We start from the raw sequence: 25,054 nt of genomic DNA on the forward strand, positions 1-25,054 counted from the left end.
TCCTGACTGCGGAAAGAGTCTGTTTCAGGTTGGTTTCAGGCTTAAAGGGACCCTCCCACCTTCAAAAAAGTTAATGAATTGGCATGAAAGTGATGTCCCTTGGTTCAGAAAGAGCGAAAACGAATATCTACCAAATTTCACCGAAAAATATTCACTGGTTTTCAAGATATTAGGCTTTTACTTTTGTTTACTTTTTGGGATCTCCCCTGTTACTAGCGACTTTATTTGGAAGCAATAATTTGGCAGCCTTAAAGTGCGGCAGACGTTGCGCGCAAAGCAGCGTATACCACCACGTGTTAACGATGGTTTTAGTCTAAGATTTAAAAATCGTTAGATCTCCGCTGACGTCACAAATTCTAAGGGGGCATTCCAATGCATTAGCCCCCTTAGAATCCGAAAACTGCAAGTTTGAAATTCCATATCTTCGAATTAAAGCATTTTTCGATGTTGTGAGTGCCCAAACCGGTATTTGCAGGCCATGGCCACCAATTTGGCTATCTCAACTCAAAACTAATGTTAAGGTGGGAGTGTCCCTTTAAAAGTACCCCTGGCAGGCGGCTGGCTCCTAAAGTCACACATGTATATTATATTCACTTATATTGACTTATTATTGCCTTATATCGACTTTTAACACATATAATCACAAACTGATTCTGTATTCAATGCAGCACAATACAACAAAGCATCTCGCAGTGCAGCATTAAAAAAGCTATAAGCATGGCGTAAATTTGGCGCCCTCGCCGTCGCGTGCCGGAGATAATATGATACCCCCGCCGTCCGACTGTAGCGGCAGTCTGTTCGGTGATCCTGTGACTATTCGACGTTTGCCGCCGGCTCCCGGGGGTCTGTTTAAAGCCTTCTGATGGCGTTGGCGGGCGCCCGCTACCAGTGCCAATAAACAACGCCTTCGGTTCGGTCCGCGCTGCCGTCTATGACGTAAGGCCAAACGGAGCGAGCCGGGACCGAGCAGTGGAACGGTGTAGTACGGAAGGAACGATGCAGTATGAAACGGTACGAAGCTGTGAGCGAGAACGAGCGGAAAGGTGTGAAAGGGTGAATGGAGACTAGCGGAAACTACGTAACGACATGTAAATTACGTCTGTGCTGAATCTGGACAGAGCTGTGAGGGACCCAGGGTTGTTCTGCACGGTACATAAGTTATAGCGGCTAGGAAAACTGCACAATCACCCTACTTCCATGAACGTCTATGATTCGTTCTGAACTACTGTTTTAAATCTTGTAGGAAGTCCTACAACTGTCACGACACGGTTTGGGCGTGTCGGTAACTTACTTCTAAATTTGTCGAATGCATTCTAGTTGAAAAACTTTTAAAATTAAGACCATCACCACGTCTCTTAACATTTTCACAGCATTATCAACTATACCACACCAGCGTTCATTATTGCTAATACAATTAGTTTGAGGCGTTTTCGCCAACGACGAATTAACATGCCCAGTCCATCGTGCTTAGATGGCTGCTCCAATTTGTATTCAGTCCGGGCATTGGCATGTTTAAAGATTGTCCGAGACAGCCTGAGGCTTTTCTCTGGAAACAGAAGCCACGGCTTTGTGGCTCGCGGCTCCAGATTGAATATATTACCTCCTGGAATACCAACCAGAAACCAACGCGCCTGTATCGGAAATAGCCCGCTTGGGAGCTTGTCATGGTCGCAGGCGAATCCAAATATTGGTTATCGAAATTGCTTTAAAGGCCGCTTGGTTATTTGAGGCAGGATTTATCCTGCCTATCCTATTTTAAGGTCAGGTCGTCACGTTTTCTGACCAATTCAAGGAAGAAGCCAACCAAAATCTTTGAAATGAATTGCACATCCGCAGTCAAGTATGCTACAATGGATTTAAATCCTCACGACACATGAGTGACTGTTTTCACATAAAATTGAGCCGCGGTTGTTCTCTGGACAGCTGTGGGGTAAACATTATAGATTAACTGGTATTTATGGATGAACCAGAAACCGAGGTCAAACGAATGACCAGCAATGAAATGAGAGCTCCATCGCGCTTATGAAGTCCGTGATTATTAATCACATTTTATTGTGATAAATCGCAGCTCAATTGTTGCTTCACACGCAACTGGAGTCTATCACTGCATTCCGATGGAGCATTTCCCAAGCATCAGCACTCCATCGCCACATTTCGGTGGAGTCCATCATCATAGGTATTACGATGGATTATATCGCCGGCGGTCTATCGCCACATTTAGATGAAGTCTACCGTCTATAAGATGGAGTCTATCTAATCTATCATCAGTCTATCGCCACATTCCGACCGAATCTAGCACCGTCTGCGATGTAGTCTATCACCGTGTGCGATGGAGTCCATCACGAGCAGTCCCGGTGGGCGGGCCGTTTACACAGTGCCGCCAGTAATATACACGATCCCAGGTGGCCCGAGCCGAACGGGAGAGTTACCGCTCTGCAGGGAGAGGATGGGACAAGGAGAGAGGGCTGGAGAGTGGGAGGGACGAGAGAGCAGAAAGAAAGAGAGAAGGGAGGAGGGAAGGGGGACGAGAGGAAGATCGAAAGGGGACAAGAGGGGAGAGAGAAAGAGAGAGAGAGAGAGAGAGAGAGAGAGAGAGAGAGAGAGAGAGAGAGAGAGAGAGAGAGAGAGAGAGAGAGAGAGAGAGAGAGAGAGAGAGAGAGAGAGAGAGAGAGAGAGAGAGAGAGAGAGAGAGAGAGAGAGAGTTGAGAATCAGCCGCATTCAATATCGCATTTCGGTGACCACATGACACAAATTTGATTTTTATTTGACGCTGAGGGTCAACATATAGGGTAGGGTGGGGTAATTTGAACATAGTGTGAATGACAGAAAATTACGGAAAATCCATAAGTGACATGACAATAAGACCAATGAGAGAAATTATCGTAACTAAAAGGGCTATCATATGAACGGGGTTTAAAGTTTCAGGGAATGAAGATGTTGACGCACAGTGTAAAAAATCAATTTCGCAAGGGAAAACGCCTAACAACACGTCATTGCAACTTCATTGCAGCGCAAAATCTTGCATTGCTAGCGCCTAATACGCAACGGCTTTTGTTGTATAATGACCTAATCAGTGCCTTCAATCCAAGAAATTTGCTTTTGAACCCTGTTTTTTTAAATGGCAAAATAACTTTTAGCGTGGGGTAATTTGAACATAGTGTGAGAACTTGAATGAAGACAGGGATAGCTCCGAAAAAAGCAACGCTCCCAGTTTTTTTTTTGCCAATATTTTCGACCCAAGGCAGTAGCAGATAAGTTATGCCAATTTTAGAAAATTTACGTCTAATATCCGTCTAATGTCCGGCATGTTTGTTGATTTTCCGTCCAAAAATGTTAAAGTCAACTATTTGTCCAAATATGTCCGAAAATTATGCAGCTATCAACAGTCAAAACCGTCATTTATATTGCTTATCATGTAATTTTACCAGCCGAAAAGTGTTCATTATATTGAGAGCTTAACAAGCTTTCCATTCGCCAATCAATGCTATGCACGATTACTTTATAAAAAGCGCTGAAGTGTAGCAAACCATCGTCCAATGTTGTCCAGTCTGCTACCTTTGTCCAACCAATTCCGAATTGGACATTGGACAAAATCAGAACTCCAAATGTCCAGGTTTCGATTGGCACCACTTTAACAGATGTAGTACGGTTGGGAGAGTTTTTATCGAACAAAAATGATAGACGTTCTGTTAATTGAAGAGGGGCGAATTCTGTCAACTGACCGGTGTGCAGCGTGCAGATATTGATACTCTGCAACTGTTATTTTTGCTGTTGTGTTGATTTTTGAAGTGAAGGTATGTTTAGAATTGTTCTGCCTATTTGTTTATGGGTCAAACAACATCGGTGCTGGCGAGACTATCGTTTTTATGACAGGTAAAGACAGTATGTTCAAATTACCCCACGGTGGGGCACTTTGAACACACCGTGACTTGGTGGAGAAGTGAGGCTATGCTATTCAAGGTATGCTCGGCTCGTCCAAAAATGAGGCTTGCATGGTGAAAGCAAGTGACACTTGCGCTACTGAAGCAGTTTTTCTTCATCCAGGGTTGAACTGGAATTTGGTACAACGGAGAATACGTAAAAATATGTTCAAATTACCCCACACTACCCTAAGGCTGATAAGAGGCTGGTCCAAGCAGGACGGTTGCTGGTCCAAGCAGGCTGGGCTGCTAGAGCCAGTCGCTCCAAAATTAGCCTACAGCTCGGTCCAGCGGTGTCGATGGCAGTTACACATGTTCGGGTCAGACCGTCCCGGTCAGGGGTCCACCGCTGTAGACTGGGGGATACAAATAGCTCGCAGTGGTCGACCCGATACACCGCACTGGTGGCACTGGCGGGGTTAAAGGGGCTGTAGTCGGAATCCAATGGAGCCGATGTCATAGCGAACCCTGACCTGTGCCACAGGAGCGATGATTACTTTCATGCAATGGCTACACAAGTGGAATTTTACATAGTCTGATCGCCTTTGAAGTCTCAATATAAGTTTGCTATGTTCGATATGCTGCCACTGCATTAGGCAATTACATTTAAGCCTCATGTAGGAGCTGAGTGGATGCAAAGTCGAAGTGGACAGGGACCTGGATAGGGACGTCAAACGGATGCACCTTTCCCGTTGTGTTGCGTGTATAATACAGACAGATAGCAAAAAATGCAAAGCACCCATGTATTTAGGTACCTTACATAATAACCCTTATGCAATTATGTATATTTCACACTGAAACCGCTGGTAAAGTAGCAAACAAATTGTGTCGTACGACCTATATAGAACAGAAAAACTACTTACTGTCCCCGGTAGAAATGCGTCTCCTGAATGCCGTCGTCCACGACGAATGCCAGGAAGTAGGGAATGTTGAAGACGATGCTGACCGGGAAGATGACCAGGCAGACGCGCCAGGCCATCTCGCGGGTGCAGTACGTCTTGGCGCTCTGTCCATTCCTGTCGAATCGAAGGTGCGCATTGGTCAACAGGGAGTTCAAATTGGGAACAACCCTATTGAAGTATGGAAGAGACAGATGCTTGCAGAGACAGATGACCGTCAATGAACAGTTCATCGCATCGTAGAAAAATACGGATACTTAGGGATGACAATTCCTTGATGGCTTTCAACAAAGCGAAAATAAGGAAGCCTCAGATACAGCCGATCATATCACACTACCCATGACCCATGACTTTGATATCTCTTCAACAGACGTCGAAAAGATCCATCAACAGACAAGCCATTCACTATCCCAGTTAACTCGTCAAGAGGCTCGGTCGGATGGTCAAACCGCGCTCTGTCAGCGGCCGGCCCAGCGCCATTCATCAGCTTCCTCTCCGAGTCCTCCGTGATTTACTCACTACCGTAAATCAGCACATCTGTCACACAGCGTCTATCTCGGCCGGGCATCTGACGCGGTTCGGTGCCCCGATCGGTCACTGGTCGGCGCTACCGTCAACATCAGGCCATTACGGGTCTGTTGCCACGGTCTGCGATACACAGCTCAGCCCCGGTGACCCCCGCGCTGATTGGGATACGTCAGCAGCACAGCGGAGAATGAGGCGGACGTATATAGAGGATACGGTCGCTGCTGGCCATAGCGGGACACATGGTCGAAGAGAGAAATTAGAGTGGTGGAGAGAGAAGCAGGGATATATAGCCAGAAAGGGAGGGTGAATGATGGATAGGATAAAAATAAATGATATAATGGTTAGAAAGGATACAGGTATGGTGGGAAAAGGGATGGTCAGGAAAAAACAGCCAATACAGCCACAGGAAAGGTAGCAGAATTCCAAGCATGCTCTCCCTGAAAATGAATTAAATTTAAGACGTGTTGCTAGAAAGACTATGCAATAGCAGTGATCGGTCGTTTTGAGAAAAAAAGTAACAGCTTTTTCTTTTTGTGTCAATTTAGGCTGGTAGTTTGCCAACGGAATAATTACTCAGCACAGCGTTCCGGAGTGTTCAACATTTTAAACCTAATGGGCACTGCGGCAGCCTCCCTTGAATATCTGATGACTCTTCAAAATGTGATTATGTAAAGTCTTCCAAGATAAAATGAAGGCTGGAGAGCTTAGGCGTAGGCTGATCTTCCGTTTCACCGCATTTTGTTGTGAGGAGTTGGCGTACCTAATTCACCTCGCCAAAGTAGAACTATGGATAATCGCTCACAAAATCGTTAGTCCCATTGTTATGGTTGGTAGTTTACTTCGGTTTCGGTTTTTTAATGGCCTAAGATTGACATCATCAGACAGTACACAGTCCAATATCGCTTCCACACAGCCCAATTCCCCGACTTACAGGGTGATTCATAGCCGTGTGACCGAAAATAAATGAAAACTACAGGAAATGCATTCGTGTTACATGCCATTCCCAAGTACCATATTAAACAGCCAAATCTGAAGTTTTGATCCATGTATAGCATCAGTCACAAATACTTTTCCTTCGACTCTCACACATCTTTTAGACAAGATGTTCACAATGGCCACCTCGGCGACGGATGCACTCCAGCGCCAGAGCCTAAAGTTGGCGATGGCGCGGACGCACAACATTTCTAAGGAAATAGAACCAAAGCAGCTTCCAATGGCATCCTTCAGCCCCAGAATATCCTGGGGACTCTCCTCATAGATCTCAGACTTTGCTACAGCCCCAGAGGAAGAATTCCACGACATTGAGCTCCGGCGAGTGTGGCGCCCACCTGACCTCAGCGCTCTTTGAAGTCAACTTTCCGGGGTTCGCTTACCAATTTTTTTTTGTGCCGTGTTTATCACTGAACCCGTGCCCTCTGCTTTGAATTGATTAACGATTCTATGAATTGTTATCTTCTTTGGAGTTTCCCTTGGGTGCAAGCCCTCAGACGTGCAGAAACATCTTTGTGTTTGCTTGACGGACTGCGTTAACCTATACAAATTACACATTTTTACTTTTTGCTGCGCTATGTACATCTTGAACGATACACACAGACCAGACCAAGATAGAACAAAACTTCATAAAATTTTCTACTAGCACGTGAAATTTCACGCGGAAATATGCAATCCTCTTCTCAAGAGAGATCAACTAAATAGGTCACATGGCTATGAATCACCCTGTATATGCCACAGTTTGCACGTCCACTGCCACAGACTGCAGGTCATCACGACAGAACTATAGACACTGCGAAATTATGGGGTTTTGACTGGTGTCCTCCCCACTCAGGTCCGCTCAACATTCCAACCCTCAGCCAAAGGTGCCGCCTCGCTGATAGAAGGCCTAAAAGCGTTACAGAAAAACAGTCGGTGGTTTAAACCTAGCTCGACCTATCGTTTTTTTCCCCAATTCGCCCCAAACGGAGTTGAAGTTTTGATAAAAACAAACAGCGTGCCATCCGTTACGAGCCAGATCGGACTGCAGCCCGATAAAAGAGTCCCTCGGCCGGTAAGGGTTACGAATCCACGTAGAACCCAACTAACAATTAATTGAATAGCCTCTGAATTGATGAGATATTTACATTTTATATGGTGACATTGCTTTGGATCTCCAAGACCAGTAAGCTCGCACATGTAAGGCCAATAGACTTCTGTTTCCAATTTACCAGCTCGTCACTGAACAAAATACGAGCGCCATATTTCTGCCAATCGGTGATCACCATTGGGTGTTTGTTCCCGGCGAACAGCGACGTTACAGGCCACAGGCGAGCGTCGCTCGTCGTTCGGCAGCAGCCTGTTGCGCCTTCGAACGGGTGGATTAAAAGCCCTGTCCAGGGGGTCGATGGCGGTCACAAAGCCGCGTCGACCCAGACCGATTTCGCACCGCACCAGCGCTTTTCGAGCGGGTAGTGGCGTGTCAGCGGCTCCCGACGACTTTAGTGCGACGTTTGCGACGCATGCCGCAAGAGACGGCGTTAACTGCACGCAGGGCAAACGTTCGATCCGAGGTTCAAGGCCCCACCCAGCAGTCTGGAGAGATGAAACGAATGCTAATCTGCGCGGTGCATCCTACTTTGTCGTATAAAGCCCAGTTAAAAGGTTCAGCTGTTTTAGCGGACAAGTAGGGAATAGAACAAGCGGACGCTTCTCTCTCTTTAGTTACAAAATAACCATCCTGCGGCGAATTTATTAGGGGTCTTACTTAAAACATAAGACTCAGTTTAAATGCAAATTTAATGGGAAAGCTAGCGAGCCTTTAAAAACAAAGCTCTCTCCTAGGATGATGAGACTTGATTCTACGGTACATTTAATTTTACAAAACGAGACGCAACGTTCTCAATTTTTCAACAAATGAACATTTGACTATAGGCGTGCGGTTGGCATGTAAGTGCTCACTATTCAGTTCTAGCTTTCTGTTCAAATGTAGCATAAACTCGCGCAGAAAATAAAATGCCCTCAGTCCTCAGTGAAGCCAGATCATAAGCCCTCCTCGGCAGCAGATGGTCGCTTTGGCGCAGCTGCGCGGCACTATTCTATGAATGAGTGAGGTGATTCTGATGACAGTCTGCGTCGCTGCCGCCCGGCCCGCATCAGGGGGGCACCGACCCGCATCACCCCCCCCCCCCCGCCTGTCTGATGCGGACTCGGGGCCAGGGCCGACAGAGGGTGAGAATGGACGGAACGAATAGTGCGACTGATAACTAACAGGGTATGAGAGTGAATCGGATTGTTTAGGTGGTGTGTCGCTGATTCACTCCTTGGAGACTTTGTATGTGTTGTTAGGTATTCGGATGTGTGTTTTGTTAGGATTAAGTGCGACAACAATGAAATGCACCGATCTAGAACATTGCTGTAGTGTATGAAAAAAATGATGTGCATATTTCATTGCTCGTCGAAGATTCTTCACTTCCAGTTCGTTCAACAGTAGCGGAGGCGTACTGGAGAAACTTGAGTAATGAAAACGTCCAAATCACAAAGAAGAGCCATTTTATTCGTTGCATAAAAACATCCTCAGGGCAGAATAACAGATGTAAGTGGCAGATTCGCCTACTCAGCAAGAATTCTGATGTTGCTAGTTGTAGTTCAAAGGACAAAAGCCTAGGACGTCGATCCATTTACAAGACAAGTTTCTCGGTCAAATTAGAGCCCGGTCAATAGAAGGACCGTAAACAACACGCAAAAACGCGCAACTCGTGGCAGAAAATGTCAGACTAGCACACCATTCATTAGTTACGATTACGTTGCGTTTACTGCAAGTGTCTTTCAGAGCTTTGCATACAACGTTGATAAAACGGAGCTGAGGTAAGACTGAGAGGTAGATGTTTGAGAAGTGAAAGGTTTGAATAATTATGTTAGTTGCCTTTCGAAGGCGGTGCAAATTGCGCTGATATGTGATGCTCTGACAAAACAACTTAATACGCATGATATCACGTGAACTACACCGTTCCACGATAATAACTGATGCATACCATGAGCAAAACCATGGTCCACTATCGTCAGGGCTATAATAAAATTACTGACCAATCATCTGTACAAGCCCACTGCTGGTTGCCTTGATGGCTTTGTTTGTTGGTCTCTTCAACGCAGCTTTGTCTGTCACGCTATAACGGCTGTATTTGACCAAACCACACCATCCGGTTTTCTTGTGACAGCTATTGGGCCCGCTCTGAAATACGGCGGCTCTTGTGTCGAGAGTGAGCTATAATGGGACTCCACAGGTCGCAGCTGCGGTGGTCGCTGATAGCAGTGTCGGGCTGGTGGCAGCTCGGGCGTTACAGTCCACTTTTTCAGTTCTATAGACAGTCCACTTCAGTGACCAGCGACAATTGTTCCTCTACATCCGAGCGAATGACGTCCGATGCTGCACGGAAACGACCGGTGTGTATTGAGGGGAACGAAACGATCGGCCCAGCCAGGCGCCTTTTTCCTTTTCAGAGACAGAGTCCTTTTCAGCGCTCTGATTCACTTATTATTTACCTTATCTTGTCTTTAATTTGTTATTTGCTTATGTACCTATCTTATTTGTCTTTTTTACCAAATGTCGTGCGGAAGCTTGTGGTGATGATGGTAATGAATTACCATATCTTTCAAGAGTTAGCACGTCAAGAATTGACTATCAACAAAATCGAATGTTTATATTTAACCATTATTTATTCCTTGCCTTGTGCATTGAAGAGTTCAATTTCTGTGGATTGCGCTTCGTAAATTGAGGGTTCATACCAGCTCTATTTGCCAGAGCTCTGCATGATATTTTAGGTTCTAAATACCGCACATCAATGGCCGAAAGCAGCGTCGGTGGCGATGCAGCGAGGAGCTCCAACGATTACCAAGACGCCATCCCCCGTCCAAATATTGACAGAGAGCAGGCAAAGTTTGGGCGCCAGCTGGGGGTCGCCCAGCTTTATTTGTCTGCAGGGAAATCGTACGCGATATCTAGTGAGGCGAGAAGAGCGCTGGGTATGTGCTTATAAGCACATACCCAGCGCTCTTCTTATAATTCGTCCTCAATGAAACGGTACATAACCATTTACTTTTTTTTAGTAAAATTGCACAGCATATACTCGAGTAAAAAACTATCCATATTTCATTCGACAATTGCATGACTCCATTTCGGTCTATTTTTATTAGCGAATGATTGTTTTGCAGCTTCAGCACATGTGCTTGTTTTACACGTAATTGTGTGGAACCTGCGTGACTTTTTGAAAAACCTGCATTTACTTGGACAGCTTTGTGCGTCCAACCTCCCATTCTTTTGAAATAGTGGTATCTGTTTCGAACGGTAAACTGCACTGTGCTTCCAGATCTAAAGTGATCGTTTCCTCCATTAAAATTATACATCCGTTTCTGGCTTACCACATATGTACAGGTCTCGCGGGTTTTAGCGGTAGGTTTTGCCTTCGTTAAAGCCATCAAGTTTCCGGCTATATCTTATTCGTCTTAAGCGTTTTACGGTTGAAGATACGATCGAATTATTCGTATACATGCCTGCCATGATCCTCTAAAATGTGTTCATCGTATACCGATTAGTTTCTAAGCTATAGCCGGAAAACTCATAAATTTAACGGGGGCAAAACCTACCGCTAAAATCCGCGAGCTCTGTACCTACTCTGCTGTCAATCAAACTAAGTTATTTTGAATGGGAAATTCCACAAAGGAAGGTTATAGATTTTGACTTTTCTGCCGAATGGTTGGGATTTTGACTTTTCTGCCGAATGGTTGGGTGGGTATAATGGGCATTGTGCAGGTTTTACAGATACGGTATCGTAAGCAGGTTAGGTATAGCCGTATAGGCATTACTTGCACCCACTTCTTTTTTCATTAAAGGATCGTTTAGCAAAAGGCGAGACACATGGTGTTACAACCACTGTGGATTATAAAGTAGGTATCGCGGCGACGCTTTTGAACCCGGTTGAATGCTACTCGAGCCACAGGCTCGAATTCAACGCACTCCATCTATTTAGTTCAGTCAGCAACGTTGACGAGAGATCTTTTGCCGGACTTAAGGTAGTTGGTGATGAACTTGTGCGACTGGCCCCGACGCAGTGAATGTAACCTCGCACATTGTATGAAAGCAAATCCTAGATTCACTAGAAGCACCAAGTCTAACATATAGCGTTGCCAGCCAAAGTATGCTTTTGTTTGATTCGCCCGCTTTCACAACGAATTCAAGAGCATCCGTTCATTGCGGGAATCGGCGACTCAATAGCTGAGAACAAACTCTAAGAGCTAATCGGACCTGCTAAACACTCATCGGCACGTCGTCAAAGACGCCTTTAGCCAGCAATGTTTGGGTGAAAGGACGAGTAGATCCTGAACCCGGAGCTACAGCGCTTTATTGACTTATCCAGGGCCTTGACTTATCAAGTGTTCGAGGTGCTGCCACCAATAAAGGCCTCTATGTAGTTGCGATGGGTGCGAGGACTCACCGGACGAGAATGAGTCGCAACACGCTCACCATGACAATGGACAATAGGGTTCTGCGACACCTGAGCGAGCGTCATTTCAGTGAACGACATTTGAGCGAAGCCTTTTCAGCGATTATCAATTTAAGCGATTGACTTTTTCAGCGATTGTCAAGTCGGCGAATTCAATCACAGCGATTATCAAATGCCAGTTAAAGGTAGTGTGCCAGCTTTCTTGGACCGTATGGAGTTAATGGCCCAGATAAGGAGAACCGGATTTTTAGAACTTATCCATACCTTCAAAACTCATTGAAACGTCTTAAATTCTTCAAATTTTGAGTACCTCAGTGTGAAATTCGCCCCGACGGGTTGTCGGTCGTACCCCAACCACATTTCACACCACTATGAACAATAAATGCACACACTGAAATCGCTATTACCGATATGCTCATCCAATCAAGTTTCGATAAACCCGTTCATCATCATCTCCTGCGGTTTCGAACACGCCTGTTAGGTGGCTTCTGATGCTCGTCGAGGTCGGAATTTCCAAATACGCGTGGTGCGTCGGGCCGCGCGCTCTGACTTCGGCCAAGAAAAATGCGTCAGCTGATCATTGTCATTTCTGCCACTTGCGTGTGGTGAAATGGGGTCATAACTTATAAGACGGCTTTTTCATATCAATTATTTTACATAAAATCATATTTCAAACCATAAATAATGTTCGACAGCCAAATAAAAGAAACAATACCAATACGGGCTTACAGTTTAAGGCTCGACATTGTGTTGTCTACGATTAGACAGCTGATAACTCATTCCCGTACGTCGTATGGTCGTAACACTATAATGACCTTTGCTTATTGTCACAAGTGCGCCGCATTCGCGATTGTTGCCCGACGCCTGTTTGCAGGTGAGCCCACTACAGTTGTTATACATATCTAAAAACCGAAAAACTTTTAGGCGAAAAAGGCACTATTCCAGGCCCATTTTTGATTTTTTTTGCGATATTAGGTAAAAACAGAAGCTTCTTATCCTAGGAAAAATAAAATGGGAAATCTTTCAAAGGTGGCACACTACCTTTAATGGTAACGCCGCATCCTTGCTCAAACGGGTATCCGCGGTTGGCCTCTAGAGCCGCGCCGGCCGGCACTGTCGAGCGGTGATCCGACCTGGACCTCGTTTCATAAAGCGAGTCCGTAACTTACGCCGTTTTTTGGGCTTGTATTGCAAGCGCTTGTGAAGCGATAAGTTTATTTGCTCTTCTCCCTTCTGTTGTTGCTTGCAAGATTAATAAATTTAACGATTCAAACTATCGTCATCGCTTCACATGCGCTTGCAATACAAGACCAAAAACCCCCGTAAGTTACGGACTTGCTTTATGAAACGAGGCCCTGACCTCGCCGGAGGGTTCGTGACGTCACCAGCGGACCGCCGCGCCGTGAGTGGGGCGGCTGAGGTCCACTCAACGCGGCATCACCGTTCCATGCTTCTATCCTCAGGATACTGAAATCCTTCTCCTCCACACCGCCACCCCCCTCCGGGCTGGACAGGCAACTTTATCTCATGCGGGCTGCTCCCTTGGAGCGGCACCGCTGCTCCCGAGGGAGCGCACCCCGTAGCCGGGTGCAGTGAGTGCCTTGGGGCTGGGAGGCCTGTCCTCGGACGGGCTCAGCCCCGGCGACTCACTAGGGTGCCTGCCCAGACCAATGTCTCCCCCTAAATCCTATCATCCTCCCGGCTCTGAAATGGTCTTACTGGACCGAAAGGGCCTAACCCAACAAAACAAAAACAAACAAACAAACAAACTCAACGCGGCCCGGGCGAGTGAAGCGGACCAGCAGCGGTCGCTGCTGAGCACGTTTTCCTCCACCCAACCCTCCAACCATCTGCGTTGGTTTTACTTACCTTCATTTCCTTACCTCGTCGACCGTCTCCTCTCTCTCTTTTAACGATCGCCTGGAAGGTGAATAGGATATAAGGGAGAGAGAGACGGCCGGCCGATAAACAGCCAACACATGAGTATGGAGCATACGATGCCGAAGCGTTAAGGGATTAACTAAAGATAACGCCAGTTATCTTAGTTGCTATGGAGACAAGGACTCACCGTATGAGAATGAGTCGCTCCACGGTCACCATGACGATGGTTGCTATGGAGACGGTGGTGGAGATGGAGCCGATGCCCAGGTAGAAGTACACCTCGAACACCTGCCACCAGAAGCTGGCGGCGGCCGCCCCCTTGGCGATACCGCTAAAGAACACCAGCAGACATGTGACCAGATCCGCCACTGCCAGCGCTGAAAACAACGAGAATTTTGTTATCAGCCAAGAGTCGCATCTTCGCCTGTCAGGTCAAAGGGTTGAAATGAAAAATTGCTCAAGTTATCATTAATCTGTACAAAGTCAAAGAATTCCTTAATTTCATCCCGGAAGAACAGTCTTAAAAGGAAATCTTATTATAACTTTGGTCTTAAAACTGATGAGCAGTTTCACTTTGAGCTGAAAATAGCATAGTTCAGGAGTTTTTACGGCCCACGGTTAATATCACCAAAGACATAAGAACTTTAGATCGATGTTGTCTTTTCTAACCATGTGACTAAAATATATTTTGTCGAGACTGACTACTTACAAATTCTGATGAAGCAAATAATAATTATGCGAAAATAAAACAAGCCATCTATAAACCCGATTATAAGACCCATTAGGTCGGCACAGCACGTACTAAACCAGTCCAAAATACGCCACTGCACTATCTATTGACCCAGTCGATGTCAGAGGGAGTAGGCCATGTGACGGGTCGCCACCCACCCGTCGCGCGGCGGGTCGCCCCGATAAGCTCGGCTGTGGCTAATCGACGGCTCTGGCGGCGGTAAACAAGGGCTCGGCTGCGCCGGTAATCACCCACTGACCGTATACACCCACATCCGCCCTCTCCGTGATGGGAGAGCCGGGTCGGCGTGATGGGAGAGCGGCGGTAGTCAGGGGAGAGGACCTTAGCACAACAGAGGTGGCTTGATCCGCCTGGAGCTCGCGTAGGTTCTAATTCATGTGTTTTTGTGTCGATTGACATAATGTTTCTGAGAGTCTGATCAGCTTCCTTTCGCTTTGTGTTAAAATTTTGTCCTCAGGTCATGGCAATTGAGGTCACCATGCTTATCATGGTTAGGTATGTGACCTGCTGAAGGGAGACTGACGCATTGTGATCTTGACCTACGTTGATATTTCGACCGACTCTTTCGGAATTTCCACGATGGCATAAGTCCATCGGATATCTTTTTTAAATTGTAGTTCAACAAGGCCTGTTCAAGGCCCGTGGAAACCAATTTCAAACACCGCTCCAACTTCTAAACTGCGCAGCGCTGTCTGGAGCTAATGCAACGAGCTGTCTTCTTCGCAACGAGACGAGAAATAAATGAAGATTACCGCCAGCACGGTGTGATGCATTGAGAGGATGTCCTGACTCCTGAATTTGAACTTCGGTGTTTAATGTAACAACTAAAGGTAAGCCTTGTAGTTTTTCTTGTGGGATAAGCTGGACTTCCATCATTGCCACTGTTCTACAAAATGCTCATTAACCAACTGTGCTGAAAAGAACCCGTGTAGTGATTTAGAAAGTCAGGTAATTGCCACTGAACAACATACTTTTACAGCCGCGTTATGGAGGTCAAGTGAAAAGTTTACGTATCTCTTGGAACTCCCAATTGTTAAACTTTTGCTAGTTTGTTTGCTAAACTGCGGCTCTCGCCCGAGGTAATGAAATTGCTTCAAGATTGATGAGTGCAAAAGGAGAGAATATGGCAAGACAAATCACCTACAAGCACCAACCATCTTCCTACCTTCCGCCATGATAAGAGAGCCTCCTATATGTGAAAGTGCCAGCATCATAACAGTTAATAAGGGTGACAAATTTCCCCCGGTCGCTAAAACTCCCCACATTCCTGTCAGCGGACTCACTAGTGAAGTAGATGTAGATGGGCGCCTTCATCTGTCCCCGGGTGAGCACCAGCAGGTTGAGGATGTTGCCCAGCACGCCGCACGCCGATACCGTCGGCACGATGATGTTGTACGCCACGTACTCCATGAAGAGGATGTCCGATATCGGCTCCGTGGTGCCATTGTAGGTCATTGCGTCGGCCCGATGACCCGAGGTCGTCACCGTGGGGTGGTGAGAGGGAGAAAGATTCAAATATGGTTAGGACGCTACGGAGATTGCAGGGCGAAAAGGTTATGTCATGGTGATGGTGGGTTACTTTCAGTGCCAGTGAGACTTTGTAACTCGGTGGTTGGGTTATCTGGGGTGCTGAGGGAACGGGTGCTGGCGGATTCTGGTCGTAAAGCTGAGTTGTGGGCTTATTAAACCTGAAAAGTAGATATATGGTGGTTGTAATTTTACATTACGATATAAAACAGCAGCTGTTAGGCGCCAGAGCACAGCTGAATGTTACCTGCGGATTGCTGTGGCCAGCTTCGAACAGTGAAAACAAATGCCAGTTTAAACTGAACAACAGCTGCAATTATCTTTCAAATCTGGTAGCAATTAACTGGTCTTACTCTTGTATAAAACACATCACCCATGCTTTGCATGGAAGGGTTTAAGATCAAATGAAATAATTACTTCATATTTGTGATAATTATTAATCATTGCTCATTAGCTTGTGGATAATGGTCGGCAATAAGGTAAAATAATCGTTTAGTTACCAAAAAACAGAAGCAGAAACCTAAACACAGTTAACACGTCAGAAGCAATCGTCTGATCGGCCGATTATCCGATCAATTGTCGATCCCTTTTATCTGTTTTTGGATATCTATATCTGATTGTTGGGGCTGTGTGTTTCGTACTCTGCCTAAGCGGCAGACTCTGAGAGTAGCTGTTGGTCTTCCGGCCACGATGTGTTTGCGTGTACAGTTGCAGTTGTGCGTGCATCTGTGTGCACGCTGCATATGAAGGGCCCCAGTCTCTCCGGCGCTAAAACCTGTTTTCGCTGTCAGGCGAGTCGTTTTTGGCGTGACTCTGAGTTCGTTGTATAAATGTGCTAAAGTAATGAGTTACAGAAATGATAAATGCTCGACGTTTTGACACGAATGCTGAAACCAATTGGTAAAACTGAAGAGAAAACAGCAAAGTAAAGATATTGAAAAGGAAGCGGTTTGCAATTACGCAGCTCTCCGCTTGAAGCTCGACAATCCATTCATTTCAAGTATCCCATGGGACACGGATTAGGTGCGGCATAGCCTCATGATGTAGCCGTTTGTCATTTTTTTCCTTATATTGAACTAACAATCACATAGTAGTTAATTGCGATGATATTGTATCGAACGCTAAATCTATTCACGGGGCTGCTTCCGCTATCCCCTATATCATACCACCCTACCATAAATTACACAACCGAGGTAGAGCCGCCAACCATGACGTTATAGGTGACGTAAGCGGCCTTGGGTCGTTTGGGGAGGGATTCGATCGGCCCCATAATTAAGTGCGTTATCAGGGGCGTGCGTTGTGCGTCCGGTCGGCTGGCGCTCATCGCATCGGTCGAAGATATACGCACCAGCTGCTAGGCAATCTGCTGGAGATCTATGAAAAAGCTGCAGGCTCAGCGAGACGACGCTGGATCAGCTATGGGAAGCTCGTGTGCTACCGGTACAATACGATCCGATGACCGGAAAAAAAGCATTGGGTCCCATCTGAAAAAAAAGTTCACAAAGGTTTTCCTTGCTTTGGCTTTGCCAAAATCAAGACAAACGCAGAACGTATACAAGCCTAAGTCACAGCCAGTGCATGAGAAGATCGTAGTTAGTTTTTAATTTGCTTCTGGATTTCGTCCATCTTGTAGTGCAATAGTGCCGGGTTTGTTTTCGGATAATTGCTAATGACTTCGTAAAGCAGCATTATTCAAGCATTCATTATGACCTCATTGCACGTGCAGTTCTGGCAGCTACCTTCGTCATACGGCGGCCGCGCGACTAGCGTCTCCCGTCAGTTCTGGAATTGAATTCCCCGCCGACGTGCGCGTGCGCAATATCCGCCATCATCGTTTTTTGTCCTTTCGCTTCGCGGTCGCCGGAGGTGCACGTGGGTTGGTGAGCAGGCTGGCGTTTGGCAATTTATAACAGGTATACACGGATATCCGAGGCTGCGAGACCGGTGGGAGAACAACTATCAAGGTACGTTCGCTTCATTGCTTGCCCATCATGCGTTTAAGTAATCTGAAGTGACCTGTCTTGACCAGTCACAAGACGAGGCCCCAATACACTGCCGGATTCAGCCACGAAATTGTCGCCGAGGCCCAAATCACATCGCAGCAAAATTCGGTGATAAGATCGCCATGCCTCCCCTTAGCTTCGTCTCATCCTCCGCCCCCTTTCAGCGACCAGCGTCCCCCTTTCTCGTTGTCCTCTCTGTCTCCCTTCTCTATCTCCGTCTCCATCTCCATCTCCACCAGCGTCTTTGTCTTCATCACCGTCCTTGTCTCCGTCTCTCTCTCTCTCTTTCTCTCTCTCTCTCTCTCTCTCTCTCTCTCTCTCTCTCTCTCTCTCTCTCTCTCTCTCTCTCTCTCTCTCTCTCTCTCTCTCTCTCTCTCTCTCTCTCTCTCGTCTCTCTCTCGTCTCTCTCTCTGTCTCTCTCTCTGTCTCTCTCTCTTCTCTCTCTCTCTCTCTCTCTCTCTCTCTCTCTCTCTCTCTCTCTCTCTCTCTCTCTCTCTCTCTCTCTCTCTCTCTCTCTCTCTCTCTCTCTCTCTCTCTGTCTCTCTGTCTCTCTGTCTCTCTGTCTCTCTGTCTCTCTGTCTCTGTCTCTGTCTCTGTCTCTGTCTCTCTCTCTCTCTCTCTCTCTCTCTCTCTCTCTCTCTCTCTCTTCTCTTTCTTTTATTTTAGTTGTGATATAGCTGTCCTGTCTGTGTCGGCCATCCCACGTGCCCTTTCCATTTGCAGTTTTCCCTAAATATGTTTAATGCATGTCTCTTTTCAGATAGCGTCCCGAAGGCCATCGCCTGGACACTGGGCGACGCCCTGGATATATTCCTCAACGATGGCGATGGTCCTGGTGCTGTGGTGGCCGGCGGCACTGTCTTCATCGATGGAGTAGAGCCTAGAGGTGGCGGAAGTGACAGCGAGGGACACTCTCCTCGTATGGGTCGTGGCCCTCTTCGTCTTCTCTCTCAAATACCCCACGGGCTCTCGGTCCACCTGGCGCTATCTGTCGTATCATGTCTTGGGCGTCGAAGACGAGGCGCCCAAAAACAGAGTCAGGCAGCGCTTCCATGGTGAAGTCATGAAGCACATGCTGTTTCTCGCCGTGAGCGTGGCCCTGAAGGGTGGCGCCGGTGCGGCGGCCCGGCAAAGTACGGGTAGCCGCCGGCGTGGCATTGTTTGCAGCTAGTCCAGAGACCGCGTTTTTTTCTTCTGGCATAGAGCCAGACCGCGTAACATGGCAGGCATGATGTGGAAAACTGGTGTGATAACATTTCCTGTCATTCGTGTGTAATGAGCTCATGGAAAACTACGCTCGGAAATGTTATTTAGCGTTTTTTTTTTTTTTAATAAATGATCTGGAAATCAAACTCTTATCTTTTTTAAGCTTTGGTCGAGAGGCGCAACGGAATATCGTACCTATGTGAAGTGGGTGGGAGGGGGGGGGGGTGAGGGAAGGGGGTTAGTACCAGGCTAGTGAATACCTGGTATTTGGGTTGGTAAGCTCGCTGTATTGACTTGGTACAGATATTGTACATCATAAGTATAAACCTTGCACAGACATGATAGTGGGTTAGTTGGAGAATGCGCAACTGTTAGTTGTACCTTTGGTGGCATTGCGAAGTGTATGCTAAGCATTGGTTATTCTATTGTTTTCCAGTTGTTTCCCTTTGGTTCCTGTAATGCCTAGCACTAGTACACGCGTTGTTGTGGCTTGGTTACTGAGTGCTCGCTGGTTTTGGGTTGGTTAAATGACAAATATTTTGGAACGCAAAGTTTTCCCTTGACATGACTTCGTTTATTAGGTCGTAGTTAGTCAATATTTTTTTCAGTGGCGAGGATACACACTGCTCAGTGCTGAATCTAAGGAAGGTATTTAGGACTACCGTTTCCCTCGCTTCAAAGAAAGTTAAACATTTGGAAGGAAGTTTGCAATATCTAGGTCAATGGAGACGAAATCCATGGCCTGCTATTTGTAAAATGCACTTATTTGACCGAAATAGCATGGCAGCGTCCATGAATCTCACCTTTACTGTCGCATCATCCAATTTCACCATTATACTGACCCACCAGTGGGCCTACAATTTTCGTTCATGGTCTGTGCTCTGCAGGTTGACGCAATGGCTGTGCCTGGACTGGAGTGTCTCACGCCACGTCCAATAGGGACAATCTGCTACAAAACACAATAGCGACAATCGTGTGTTGAACAGACACAATAGGAACGATCTTGTGCTGAGCAGACAGCGTGAGAAAGCCTGGCATTGGCAATAGCCGGGTAAAGAAGTGCGGCCTTCCAAACATAATAGCTATCCCGCTGATCGCGTCTGGCTGGCCCAAACGAAAAGCCTTTGCTGTCAGTGAATAATGTCGAAAAGGGATGTAATTTCTGATGCTGCAAGAGCAGGAGTTGAGCGAAAAGGATCAAAATGTTGCTTCAAAATTCAGATGTCCAAAATATACGGTAGTGAATTAATAATTATATTATACATAATGCATAGAATGTATGATGTTTCTGTGTGATAGGGTGAATAGGTCAAAAACGCCCCCATTAAGCGCGAAACCTTCTGACACTCAACCCAACCCAGATTACTCAAACCTTTGGGCACCATCATGTAGCTCATTCTTTTTACTACGCTTTGAGACCAAGAAAAGACACTTGCGTGTGGTATTTAACCCCCCAAAAAGGTTTCCGCATACCCTTACAAAAGGGCGTTTTGCCCCACACCCTGGGTAATACGCCCACACCCATGTGCAAAGCGCCCCCACCCCATCCATCAACAGAAAATGATGAACATGGCAGAACTTGACGTCATTCTGACGTCATTTGTGGTTAACCTATCATAGCCTTTGGAATAAAATGTTGTTGCAATGTGTAAAATGGATGCCCGGAGGAGTCCTGAAAGTTTGGTGACGATATCTGCAGTCGTTTAGGATATATCAGCAAAAAAGGACAGGGAGAGGCCTTTTCGGCCCCGACCTACAGGGCGCTACCCTGCACTCTCACCACCGTGCAAAACGCCCCCCTTTCAGAAAACTGGGGGCGTCTTGCCCCATGCATCGAGTAGGCGTCTTTCCCCATCCACTCCATTTCCGGTCAACAGAATATTGACAAAAAACGCGCCACTAACGCCGTAGCATAATAAATTCAACAGAATGACAATAAAACGCAGTTTTGAGTGATGTGCACAATAGCAAGTTTTGTGATATAAAGAGGGCATCAAAAGCTTAGGAATCTTCTGTAAAAACAACAAAAACAACACCCAAAACCAACATCAGCACCTACCTACGCTGCTCCTCAAGACGCAGAACCGAAAATAGAGAACTACGTAAACAAGCAGCTGACTGTTCTGAAAGACAGGATAAAACACCTATCCGCCGATAAGATCTACGATTTTTTTAGGGGAGGCGTTTAACCCAGGGGTGCGTTTTCCCCACAGTTACCCTAACAATTAAATCATGGCGTCGACAATCAGCGATTATTTGTTGAAACGCGTGCTTTAAAATTTAACCTGTCATTAGTCAATAGCCGTTTTCACGACGGCCATCTGGTACACATTTGGTGCACATTTGGTGCAGATTAGGTGCATATTTGGTCAAATTAGGTTCAGTGTATCTTTAGTAGCTATTAGCTAGGGTTGCGCTAATTGCTTATATTACCTGCTTTGTCATGTATTATCAGAGAGTATCATCGATTAAAACACTGAAATGAATTCATTAAATGAAGATATTTGCTGTAAAAGAGATTAGGTGCAGATTTGGTCAAATTAGGTGCATTTGCCGGATAGCCCGTCGTGAAAACAGCTAATATGTATCATTTCATGGAATATTTACTCACAAAAAAACAAAAGCTGACTGCTGAAGCGCTGATAAAAATTCTGAAATGATAATTTAACAGACTTCTGCCCTGCGTTTTAACCCGGCACCGCCTGGGCTATTTCCGTACCCACATCAGCCTGGGGGGGTCGGATCCGACCCCCCCCCTGTTATCTCGAGAACCAATGGTCGTATCGAGCCCCGCGAGGCGGCGTTCGAAAGGTCTCTACGAGACCTTCCCAAAGCACTCTTAAGATTTTAAGATTGAGGTCAACTTTCGGGTCAAGGTCAGGTCAAAGGTCAAATTCAGGGGTTTTGCATGATTAGGCTTACGGACAGCGGAATCGATAGCTGCTGCTCGAAACTCACCACAAATGACCTCAAAGACCTAGTGAAGGTACCATGTGCGTATAGGGGTCATACTAAGTACGGGTCAAGGTCAGGTCAGGTCACGAAAGGTCACGGTTTTCACTTTCTGCTACATGGGCGTGCGACACATGTTTTATGGCTTATTTTTGACGCCAAATCCGATGGTAATGGTTATATGTGACCCCAAGTCACTGTGCTGGTGATAAGTGTGCATTGAAAGCATAAAAAATCGTTTATACCATACATAACTAAACGAGGGCTAAGAAAAAAAGTCAATTTTTCAACTTATTATTTTTGACATAAAAATGCACTTTTCTAGACCAGCTTTGTCCCAGGAATCTAGTGGTGCCATTTGTTTTCACATGCGATGTTCAGAAGTGCCTCTAATTCGCGAAAATGCTGATGACGTCACCATGCCCTATGCATGTTGGAGCTATTTTTTACAATTTGGGGGTCAAAAATCAAGATAGAAAGTTGAAATTTGGGACATCTAATGTTCTAATAGAGCTCTATAACATATATTCCGGTTTTTTGGAAATTCTCAAAATTTTGGATTTTATTAGCTGTTTTCCAAAAAATATAGTTTTTTGAATTTTTAGGGGTGAAAAACGCATTTTATGGAAAATCCGAGATAGCCATTTTAAAGAACTCGTTGAGCTGCGTCTTTTCATGTCCTTAATTTGCAATTTGCTTAAAACCTCGATTTTTGGCGATTTTTTAAACATTTACCATTTTTTGACTGAAAACGCCATGTAGTTACATCACTAAAATCGATATATCTCAGAAATTTTTGAAATTTTTTTCTTAAAAATTGCACAGGAGACGTCAAATTGATGGGGCAGAAGGTATGCGCAGTTTCAAGTTGATAGCGCAAGCGGTTCATGAGTTATTCAAGAAAAACGGAGGGGGGGGGGTCGGATCCGACCCCCCCCCAGGCGGTCGCGGGTTAATGGTGACATACCGACTTATTTCGAATGATTTACTGGCGTAAGGTGTAAAATTTTACAGCAAATGGGAGCGGAGCACCTAAATAAGGATTACTGATCATGGTAGCCAAAATTGGGCAAGGATACCAAGGTGCAGAGTAAGCTCAGTTGGTCACTATAGATGCTTATTGGTTATTGGCTATTGAATATATGTTATCGTAAGGTCGTGGCTAAGTGGATCACATTGACAGAGACGTATGACGTATGCTTCGTAGACAGCTAAATTTCAGAGAGTGTCAGAGTTTTACCTCTACGGCTACGTTACGTTCTTCGTCAGCTTTATATATTTTTATTTAAATTTATTTGCGCAATCGACGTACAAATCGCTTATTGTAAACAGGACCTCGGATTTTTTTCTTTATAACCTTTCTATCAAGCCACAGTGCTGATTTTTCCACTCGAGTTGTTGTAGCGCATGACGCATCAAAGCCTTCCCGGGACGTAAAACCCAGAAAACGAGATCGTACATAAACAAGCCATTTCAGCGTCAGACATGCAATGCTTGTCGAGACGTCGTGTTGTCGCCCATCACTTACCTCTGCCACTCCCGCGCCGTATAATAATGTAAGTCTCGAATTCTAGGGTACCGCTGGTCGTCGGCTCTGCTGCGCGTGTCACACAGTGGCCCTCCGGCTCCAGACTGCGGTGCCGCCTCTGCCGCCAGAGCTCGTGCGTAAACCATCGGCACCGACGGCGTCGGCCCGTCGGCCCGTTGGTCCATCGCCCCGTCGGCCCGTCAGCCCATCGGCCCGCGTCGGTCGCGCTGGGAGGAGAGGTCACACCCGAACGAACACAGACGGAGGGAGTTATTGGCCTTCGATGTCAGAGTGCGGACATTAAGTGTCCGAGAACTGACATTTGATACACAGAGAGGGTATTGGCTCGCGCCTGTTTGTTGTTGTCTCCGTCCCTTACGTTTTCTTTTGGAAGCACCGACGCACAGGTAATCACCATTGCCAATCTACTCATACTTGCATGACCCTGCCCCCTCAAATGGATTCTTTACATTTTGTTCCGCATATTAGGCGATTTGAGAAGAGCTGGGGTCCAAACTCGTATGTATATCGGTATGACGGTGCATTTGTTTTTGTCTACTTTGTAATTGCTTTGTAGAATAGTTACTGGTTAGGAGAAAGAGCTGTTGCGCATATATTTTTGATGTGGATAAAACACGCGTGTAGCACCATATCATCGCCGAACTTGCTGCAATACGCAATACGCATACATACAACAACCACTTCCCTGAACGGTGCCAATCAGTCCCTATAGGTACCTACTCCGTAAAAAGGTAATATCGCAACAAAAAGTCCTCAGCAAAACCACTGAGAATTATGTCCTCAGCTTTCAAAAATAAGAAATTGAAGTTTGAATTATTAGCTTTTCAGTAACATTTACCCGATGACTGCAGTTGTGTGAAATGTCGGTGCCAAACTAACCTGTTGGCTGCACAGTCGTGGAAACACCAGCGCCCTCTCCTGGTACTCGATGCCAACGCCATCTCTACAGCTGCGTTACATCCTTCTCGGTCTTCACATCTTACTTTACCTGACCTGCAGTGCGTCTTCGTCGGTCTCGTTTACCCAAATATAACGTCTATCCTCATCCTTCGTCGCACTCCACCCGAGGAGCTTTCACAGAGAGATGAAACTTACATTACCTAGCATCCTCGAGAGGTCTCACAACATGTATATCTCGGATTTTTCTTAAGGGTCACCTGAGGTCAGGTGGCTCACGTGACATCACCATTCACCATTATAAAGCAATGGGGGAAATTTGGAAACTGTTAGTTTGGCACGGGAACGATCTAAAACTATATCAAATACACGGAATCGTGAGCTCATGTACTCCTTGCAAACAGCGATGATTTCCTTTTACATTCTTGACCTTTCGTGACGTCATTTATGACGTCACTAAGGTCGTGTGA

At 46.0% G+C, this 25,054-nt stretch overlaps 1 protein-coding gene across 1 annotated transcript in view; it reads right to left on the reverse strand.

Moving 5' to 3' along the window:
* The window catches only part of LOC122393431 (probable G-protein coupled receptor B0563.6), a 34,853-nt gene extending 11,081 nt beyond the window's left edge, over positions 1 to 23,772 (reverse strand). The window contains exons 1-4 of the mRNA XM_043389429.1: positions 23,667 to 23,772; positions 15,734 to 16,138; positions 13,887 to 14,076; positions 4,785 to 4,937 (exon numbers count right to left, since the gene is read on the reverse strand). Of these exons, the coding sequence (XP_043245364.1) occupies positions 4,785 to 4,937; positions 13,887 to 14,076; positions 15,734 to 15,905 (515 nt within the window). The 5' untranslated portion in view covers positions 15,906 to 16,138; positions 23,667 to 23,772. The remainder of the gene's footprint in view (positions 1 to 4,784; positions 4,938 to 13,886; positions 14,077 to 15,733; positions 16,139 to 23,666) is intronic.
* Positions 23,773 to 25,054: the final 1,282 nt, after the last annotated feature.

The sequence above is a fragment of the Amphibalanus amphitrite genome, unplaced genomic scaffold (assembly GCF_019059575.1).
Source record: "Amphibalanus amphitrite isolate SeventyFive unplaced genomic scaffold, NRLGWU_Aamphi_draft 000535F_arrow, whole genome shotgun sequence".
NCBI lineage: Eukaryota > Metazoa > Arthropoda > Thecostraca > Balanomorpha > Balanidae > Amphibalanus > Amphibalanus amphitrite.